We start from the raw sequence: 9027 nt of genomic DNA, 5'->3' as shown, positions 1-9027 counted from the left end.
TTCTTGGGAACCAGTTTGTTCTATCCGGTTGCTAAAGTAGATAACTGAAATAAGAAAATAGCTTTCAATGGTCAAACAAAATAAAAAATTAAATCAAGTTTAAAAAAACAAAAACTAATTAGCTATCGCCGTCACGGGGACTTCGCAGTGGTTCCCCATCGCAGTGGTTCCCCATCTAAGTACTAATTTCGGAGGAAATAACATTCTTTGTCTGTATGATTGAAGCATACTCGACAATCAAACGGATTGTAAACAGTCTTCGATACTCCAATATTTCTTGGGAACCAGTTTGTTCATCTGTTTTAAAGTAGAAAGAAAATAAGAAAATAGCTTTCAACGGCGAAACAAAATAAAAAATTAAATCAAGTTAAAAAAAAACGAATTAGCTATCGCCGTCACGGGGACTTCGCAGTGGTTCCCCATCCAAGTACTAACCCCATTCGGAGGAGCTTAACTTCAGTTGATACTTGGACTTGCATCAACGATTGCGATCTTTGTGTTAAATTTGCACACGTATCTTGTCGAACTTTATAACACTTAAAAGAAAAAAAAAAGAAACACAAACACCTGGTGTCTTGCTGTCATTTTGTCATGTAGATGTATCCTTTGTTCCTTGAGTTGGTAGTAACATGCAAGGTAATTTGATGACAGGTGGCCACTGAAATCAATGTCACTTTCGATTTTGCAATTTTATTTGTGCAGTTGATGTTAACTTTTTATATTTGTGGCACAAAATTTATGTTGTTTTCATGTTGCAAATTTTGTTGCTGAGGGCAAAGGCTTGCAGAATCTGTGCCTTGCTTTGTTCACATTTTTGAGCATTAAAATAGAATTTTTCGGTGCTATGGTTTGACGCAAAGCCAGATATTTTGAGGTCTCCCATCCAGATACTAATCCCACTAGACAGGGATTAACTTCAGTGAACTTTTGTTGTGGAAAGCTGTCAGACGGGCAGAGTACAACCCCGGAAATGCAGGTAAACCCTAACCCTAAACTTTTTTTCTGTTGACATAGTTAATAAGAACTCACTTCTAGAATACCGAAATTGTGACCTCTCACGCGAAAATGTACACTGATGGTTTTCCATTGAACGGGTAAAATCCAACGGCTAATGAATGGGTAGTCAACGGGTTTCCAATGCTTTCAAGGGGTGTGCAAAAAATGCCAATGGGTTGCAATTTTTTTCCAACGGTTTGTGAAATGTTTTCCAACGCTTTTTACCAACACTTTTCAACGGTTCTTGATGATTTCCAACGCTTTCAACGCTTTTCAACGCTGTTGATGAACACTTGCAAGAAGACCAACGGGGAGTTTTGGTAACAACTGTTTATTAAATGATCCGAAATCAATTTGGCCTCCATATTTTCGGTGACTGAGAGCAGACGTCTACGCAAGTAGAAAATCAGGTCGCAAATGAAATAAAACCCTAGACAACACAACTCTCTATCACCACCGTGTCAACTTCTCGGCTGAAATTTGCATACCGTGTGAATCAGAATCACCAGTCGCCATAAATGATACTTGCTCTTTATGACGCTTTTTATGTCTTTTATGGAATCCACTCGCTCAAGCAGAGAATAAAGCCAGTTAAGATGTTTTTACACGTTGTGATGTAAATCAACCAACACAACTCTCAATCATCACGCCATGTGAATTTCTCGACTGAAATTTGCATACTGTTTGAATTTGTATTCTTTTTATCAAAAGCCAGTTATTTTCTGTGTCGCTGATTGAAATGAAGATTAGACTATTTAGATGTGCGATGGACAAACTAAATGTGACTGGCGGGGTTTAGTAATGAAACATTGATTGACCTTTTTCGACATCCTTCTAAGATAAAAAAAAGGGGTAAATTTTGAAAAGATGTTACAGGAGGTTGACTTCCTTCATCGCTACACTATAAAATTTGCTCGCAAGTAACCTATACCTAAAATTTTAGACATCATTATTTTTATCCGTCACTCATCTGATCAAATGCCATGACAATACAATAAGGTGTCGTAATCTCAACAGACTTTATTTCTCTATTTAACACAGCAAAAACTGAGTTTTGTTCCTTTTTCGATACAGCTGACCTCGAGAAGCTAATGTAAAACTTTGGTTTACATGTAAAAATGTGAATCATGCTTCATTGGCAACTTTATTGACAACTAAAACATTGCTAGCTTATTTCTCGCATTTATTTTGTATTTGACAAGCCGCCAGCACTTGCTTTCCTCCTCTTCGGGCCCGACTGGAAATCTTGTGAAGATCAACACTAAATAAAAAGATATGAGGAAATTAACGTATAATTTCAGAAGAAGTTCACTGCAGTAGAACCTCCACTTGGAACCACTCTCGGGGCAAAAGTACACAGACAAATATAATTGTGTAAATGAAAACGCCACCAGGCAACTTCGGTCAGTATAATCCTTTGCCCTGTACCTTCAGTTAACAATTCATGAATTTCTCAGAGCTATTATAGAAAAGCCTGTTTAAAGTTCAAAGTACTCACAATTTTGATTGCGACATCTTTGCTTTGACGTCATAGTTGGAACTTTGCCAACGGGAAGTGTCGATTCTTTCTCCACCACGTGTGTGTGGTGTGTTGAAAGAAGTTTGGATTAAATTCAAGTTAAACAAGCCAATTTTGTAGAACCGACAAAACACTTGATAATTTGTAGTACTCACTATACCCTCGATTGCTTTGAGAGCCCCTACTTTCAGAAAATGGGCTTTAAAGGGACAGTTTCACGGTTTTGCGCATGTCCAAGGTTTATCGTTAGCAGTTGTAAATTTTACGGCTTCTTACTGAACCAGATGATGTTAATTGAACACAGAGAGTATTAACGCAAATACACTGAATGACTAAGGCCCAAATTTGGTGGAAGACACTGCGGGTTTACACAGAAAATATCGAATTTAGTTTTGATCTCGAATTTATTGTATAGGTCGAAAATTTATTCTACGCACGAGTTGTCATAACACACTAGTAATCTATTGGCATGCAGTAGGTTCATAACACAAAGGAAATGATTACAAAAGGAATTCCAATGAGTAATCAATTATGATGGTATTGTTTCCGTTTCCTGCCTCAGTGCTTTCGATTGTTTCAATAACAATGGAATTAAATGGGCTGACATGACAGTGACACGTGACACTCTCCCTTTAAAGTGCTGTACCAACAGTTCAGCCATGAGCCACAAGTGCATGGAGTTTGCAATGCATAAACAGACTATGGAAAGTGTGGAAAAAAGCCACGAATAAGCAGATAGATAGACATAAGTTTTATTAAGGAGAGATTTGCAGTTGTTCCAGTGAATTACACCAAGCTTTTACACATAATATACGGATTTTAAAATAGCCAAAATTAATGATAAATGTGTAAAATACTGAAAAACTAAGATCTAACAACTACCTATTTGCTAAAATATCTAAGAACTATGTACAACATTGTAGTTAATAAAACTAATTGATCAATGCTTGGTCTTACACTTAATGTGGATAAGTCTTCAAGTGTGTATAAGATAATAGCTACTACAGTACTAGAATGAAATTCAGGAATAAGGCCATGTAACTGCGGTTCTGGCTGTTTACATTATTATTGAAAAGAGGTTCAGTTATTTCCTGCCACCTCTTACAGTGTCTGAAGACCAGCCTTCTCTAAAAAACTGGTTTGGTGACTTTAGCCCTGTGTACAAAGATCCAAAGTCTGCTGGGAATCATTGCCATGAGTCTGTGCAGACTCTTGTGCTGTATGATTGTCTGTGCCATTGTTTCAAGGACCCAGAAATAAAGGCAGTTCGACTGAAACCCTGGGGGCTCTGTAATACAGGACATTTGCACCTCAGGTCTCAGGTTTACCACCTTCTGACAAATTTGCCTGATATCTCTACAACAAACGCTCTCATGAACTTAAAAAAAGTCATATTTTTGGGTTTACATGCCCTTTAAACTAGCTGTGAAAAAGTTGACAGCAAACTTTATGGTCTTTCATGTCTGCCTTGAAGCCAATATTAATTTTCTCAATTCCCTTCTATTTTCTTCAGTCTTTCTGGGTTTAGTATTTTCCTAGTAACTACATGTCTTCTCGGGGGCTATTCACTGAGGCATCTACCATAGAACTATAACGATATTTGTTTTATTAGAGATACATATTACGCAAAGACAACTTGAATCTCCTGGAAAACAAAACGCAGCTCACTTGACAGTTAAGGGATAAAGCACTCTGTCAGGTTACTGCACTACCAACTTTTTATTTTGGGGCCAATTTTTTTTGGGACCTCGTTTCCGTCAGTTTTGCCCTCATCTAGTCGCCACGCTTTTTCTTTTGTCTCTTAATATGTAATTATAATGTTTGCATGCTAGATGAAAGTATCCAAATAAATAAATACTGTACCACACGTACATGTGTGCATTGCATGCTTATTTTTTACCAATGAAAACTTTCACAATATTTTAAGCCTTCAATTTAGTTCGAACTTTTGTTTCCCCTTGGCACAATATAATTATTACATCGAGGCTTTTTTTTTTTCATCAATAAAATTGAAACCTTGGTGTGGCCTAAATTGTGGATTTGTGTTAATTGGCTTTCGAAAATCTTGGCCCTGGCTTAATCCTGGGAAGCATGTCATTCAAAGGATTATATGTACCTCAAACGTTTCCATGCAAAACCTTCAATTTTTTGTGGAGTAAATTCTGAGTTGAATTACCTTAACTGTTTCTTAGTTAGTGTTCTTTTGATCCAAGCTTGGCAAAAGCATTGATTGCATCAGCATAGGTGAGGGGACAGAAGTCTCTCTTATGCAAGTAGAAGCACTGTGCTTCCTGTAATTTATAGTTGACTCAATTCCCAAGAGAAATGCTTAATGCTTAGGGGTTAGGTCTTTATCCTTGATTGACTTAATTCTTCATTAATTGATTTATTTTATGGTTTGTTCCATTTCTGGCTTTTTCCACATCATCACTCTGACCTTTTTGCTTCTAAACAATTTCTTATTGTCATTGATGGTACACACAGACAGAGCTTATAGGAAGATAAAATATAGTCACTTTGACTTCTCACAGTTACATGCATTTGAAGGAAAAGTTACATGTTATCTTATAGTATTGGTAATAGAATAATAACTTGCTTGTTCTAAAATGTACTAGACAAGAGAAAGTTACAGTTGTGTTAACTTTCCAACTATCTGCCAATCATAAGAACCCACTATAACTGGAGACCAAAAATTCTTGTAATTGGTTTTATTGCCCACATGTCTTGCTTTTGTGTTAACTTCTTTGGAATAAAATTACAACCTTTTACTTGACATAAATGTTAGGCATCCAGCTTTTGTCTGGAACTATTTTTTTCTGTCTGGAGTGACAGTGTGGCCTTTAAGATAAAACATAGACAAAGAACAATACTTCACTGTCTACAGTAATGATAGATTTGCTTGTATAATATAAAATATATGTGCTTGTAACCTTTGCAAAGCCTGTTTTTATTTTATCTAGACTTTGGTTTACGTATGTAAATGCCATCTAATTTCAGAGTAGCTGTAGAATACCCGGCCCTTATTGTTATCGTGTAGCGGCATTGTTTGAAAAACAAGTCATACAGCAATACATGCCATTCATATGCAAATATGTGGCCTTGTGTTCTGCACTTTAAGCTCTAATTTTTACAAATTAGTTTTGTGGATTCTGTCAAGAAAGATCATTTGGATGTATTTAATTATATATTTTAAAAATTATGACTGTGGTCATGGAGAGTTTTGAATTAGGATGTCTCAAATGTCATTGCAATGTCATTAGCAATGCTTTGCAATTGAAGTTTAACTTGGAAGTACATGTAAACTTAATAGCTGATGTCTATTGTTTTGTTCTCTGGTTGTCATTATCTTTCAATTGCAGTTAGGAAAGGCTCAATATTATTTTATCTACATCTTTGAAGGAAGCTCCTTGTCAAAAAACTGAGTTGTGCAGCAATCTATTTTTGTGTGCTTAAACCACCAAGTTCAGTTGGTTGGATAAAATTAATGATAATAGATACTAATTACTTGATTAATTTGAATAACTGTTCTGCAATTTCAGTGGTTTTCACACCTGTGAGATTTCTTTATATCAGATTTTAAGTGCTGTACCGGTCAATTTCTGTGGAGAATATTAACTTATTTGGTTTGTAATGCAAATATCTTTGCTTCCGTTTTGAAGCTGTTGGCTTCTCTGTGCCAGATCTCTTAACATCTGCATCAAATAAATTGGAAAATTCAATTTAGTGGTTATAAGGTCTCCAGTGTATCATGCTATCTTTTTCTCACAATAATAGAGCCACCATAGAACACCTGCCTTTGAGTTAAGTCTATGAGAAGAAAAAAGGTTCATTCTGTCTCTAATTCTCGTAAAAAATTGTCTTTTTTTTTTTAATGGGGGACCTGGGGTACCGAGGCATCTTTTAGTATCTCTTGTTTTTGGACTTTAGTTTTCTTCTTTGAACTACTTACTTTATTAAGAGAGGATAAAATTAAGATTCACAATTTCCTTTACTATAAGCAATAACCCCTTGCTTTCAGGAAGAATTTTACCATTGCACATCATAAAAATATTTCATTTTCACAGAAAGCTGCTATAGTTTATTGACAACATGGTCACTGGACTGTAAATTTTCTTGTCAGTGTCGGGCACTTTGATCCATCTTTTGCCAAATTGTATAGCATTATTCAAGCATAAAATATTGATTTCTTTTGTGGCTCTTTGTGAATTGATTACAAGTACAAAAGAGCAGTGTGGGGAAATTTTTTTGGGAGAAAATGGTGTCATGCTGTAATGGGAAATCCCCAGAGTTGTGATGGCACACCTACCAAGTTTAGGAACATGTTGCTATTCTTAAATGGCTAAATACATGGCTAAATATATGGAATTGCTAGAACAATAATGCATTAATAATTTACTATCCAAAACAAGACACATGTTGAAAAATCACTGACTTTCAATCAACAGTTGTCACAGAAGTTTTGTTTCTGATATATGCCAGTATTTTCTGTCTAAAAATTGTCCTGACTTTATGGCCAGGGTAGGTTGGAGTTAAACATCATTTACTACAATCTGTAAGGGTCAAGTAACTGCTTGTTGTTGATTGAATCAGTTGGTGAGATGGTTAAACATGTTGCAAATTGAAACAGTAGCTTTTGATACCTTTTGTTCAGTATAAAATAATGGAGAAACTGTCTTTAGATTCCATAGAAGAAGACTTTTTTTATATCTTAAAAATCTAAGTTGCTTGATGAAAGACTCTCTTTACTTGTGAGTTGGTTTTTGAGTTATTTTCATACATTATCTTGGCACATATTTTGAAGATGTTTTGGTATCCTAGCACTGCTTGGATTGTTTTAAATCATGACTCTTAAAAGTAACAAGAGAACTACTCTTAGGTTCTCTGGCCAAAAATCCTCTGTCCAAGTCATTTAAATCTTACCTTCAGGTGAACCTTCTTTGGATAATCTTAGTTTTATTGATTTTCAACTTTTGATTTAAACAGTCGTCACTAAAGTTTTTAGTTCTGGCTAAATTTTAGCAGTGTTTAGGTTGATTTAAAAATATTTTTGAGGATAAGTAAAGATATTCCCTGATGGTAACAAGAAATATCTCCCTCCCCAGCCGTATGAAATAGGTTCAAGTATTGGTGCTTGTTAAAACCTATATACCAACAGGAATTCTTCATTAGTTTTCTTATCTAGGGGACGATGAATTGCAAGATGAGAGAGATTGCCAGTCTCCTGACAGTGGAAGGAGAAATGGTTCAAGATCAGGAAAACGATCACGCCGAAATAGACAGTACAGAGAATGCTATGACCATGATTACTTTATTAGGTACTATTTTGCTGTAATAAGGCTTGACCCATTCATTCCTTTGGCACCCTACAGTTTGTAGGTCACCCCCAGTTGACGAGAAAAAATGTCTGATGTTTGACAGAGTACAACCTCTTAAGTCTCACTTCCAGGAGTCAGTGGGTTAAACTGTATTATTCAACATGGTTTCCAGAAAAATTATTTTGATGTGAGCAAAGTGTACTGTACGAAAGGAGCGAATGCTCTAGGTAATGTTGTCAGTTTCTCTGCTTTTACAGATTAACTGAAGACATTACAATAATGCAACTTACTATTCCTTTAACCAAACCACTGTTGCATTACAGTTTGGACCTTGTTATTAGACATGGAATTGACAATCTCTCAAACTTATGATACTTGAAAACTGTGGCTTTGTTTAGAACTAGATTTGTTATTTGTGTGCAGGGGTTTCAATAATATTAAATTTGAAGTTGGCAGTTGGTTAAGTGGCACTTATATAATGATCAGAAAATCACTTCCTTTTTCTTCAGATTTTGAAATTGTGTTTGCTTAATTTAACATCTGCAAGGCAAAATTTTGAGCTTTGATAATTATCCAAAGGTTGTTTACTTGGAGTGTAAGTTTTGGATTTCAGGGTCCGCTATTACTCGCGTTCAAAACTGACTGACTGGACCTCTGAGGGTTGGATCTAGGGAACGTGTCGACATTAACTCGAGCTTAAAATTTCAGCATGTAAACGCAGTTTATTATGTGTGCAAAACAAGAGTTTAAAAATCTGAAAGACTGAAACTCCCATGCTGCATATAATTAATTCAGTCGCTCTCTGTCGCATTGCATTCTTAAACTAGTGATTCTTTGACGTCATTTTTTCCTCAATCCAGCTGTCTCAAGATTTTAAAGTTGGTAATGGCAGACCATTAAATAGGAAAATTTCAGTTAAAATAAACAATTGACGCTCAAAGCTAGGGTCACTTAGTGTTCTGACATCGTTTTGAAAATCGAAAGAAAAAAAGATGTGATTCTTTTATCATGGTACCACTTTAAGTAGAGTAACTAACTGTACTTGTATCAACAATGGGCCAAGTGGCCCCTTCCTCTGGACTTGTCTGTGGGTATGCCATTTTTAAAGAATGGCTCCAAATGCCACAAATTGACGAGCACATTTTAAGAACATCATGTTGTCATTTTCAGAGTTTCAATGTTAGGTTTGAGTGAACC

At 35.8% G+C, this 9027-nt stretch overlaps 1 protein-coding gene across 10 annotated transcripts in view; it reads left to right on the top strand.

The window, feature by feature from the left end:
- LOC138038945 (insulin-like growth factor 2 mRNA-binding protein 2) overlaps window positions 1-9027 on the top strand; it is an 84822-nt gene that overhangs the window by 47203 nt on the left and 28592 nt on the right. For 9 of the 10 annotated variants that reach the window (XM_068885042.1, XM_068885097.1, XM_068885104.1 and 6 more), the window contains one exon: window positions 7685-7830. In XM_068885042.1, coding sequence (XP_068741143.1) covers window positions 7685-7830 — 146 coding nt within the window. Of the gene's footprint in view, window positions 1-7009; window positions 7034-7684; window positions 7831-9027 lie in introns of those variants that run through there. The other variant, XM_068885110.1, reaches the window with a different exon arrangement.

Source organism: Montipora capricornis, chromosome 1 (assembly GCF_036669925.1).
Source record: "Montipora capricornis isolate CH-2021 chromosome 1, ASM3666992v2, whole genome shotgun sequence".
NCBI classification, from domain to species: Eukaryota; Metazoa; Cnidaria; class Anthozoa; order Scleractinia; family Acroporidae; genus Montipora; species Montipora capricornis.
Note: the sequence above shows the minus strand (reverse complement) of the source record. Positions and strands in the feature narration are given on the sequence as shown.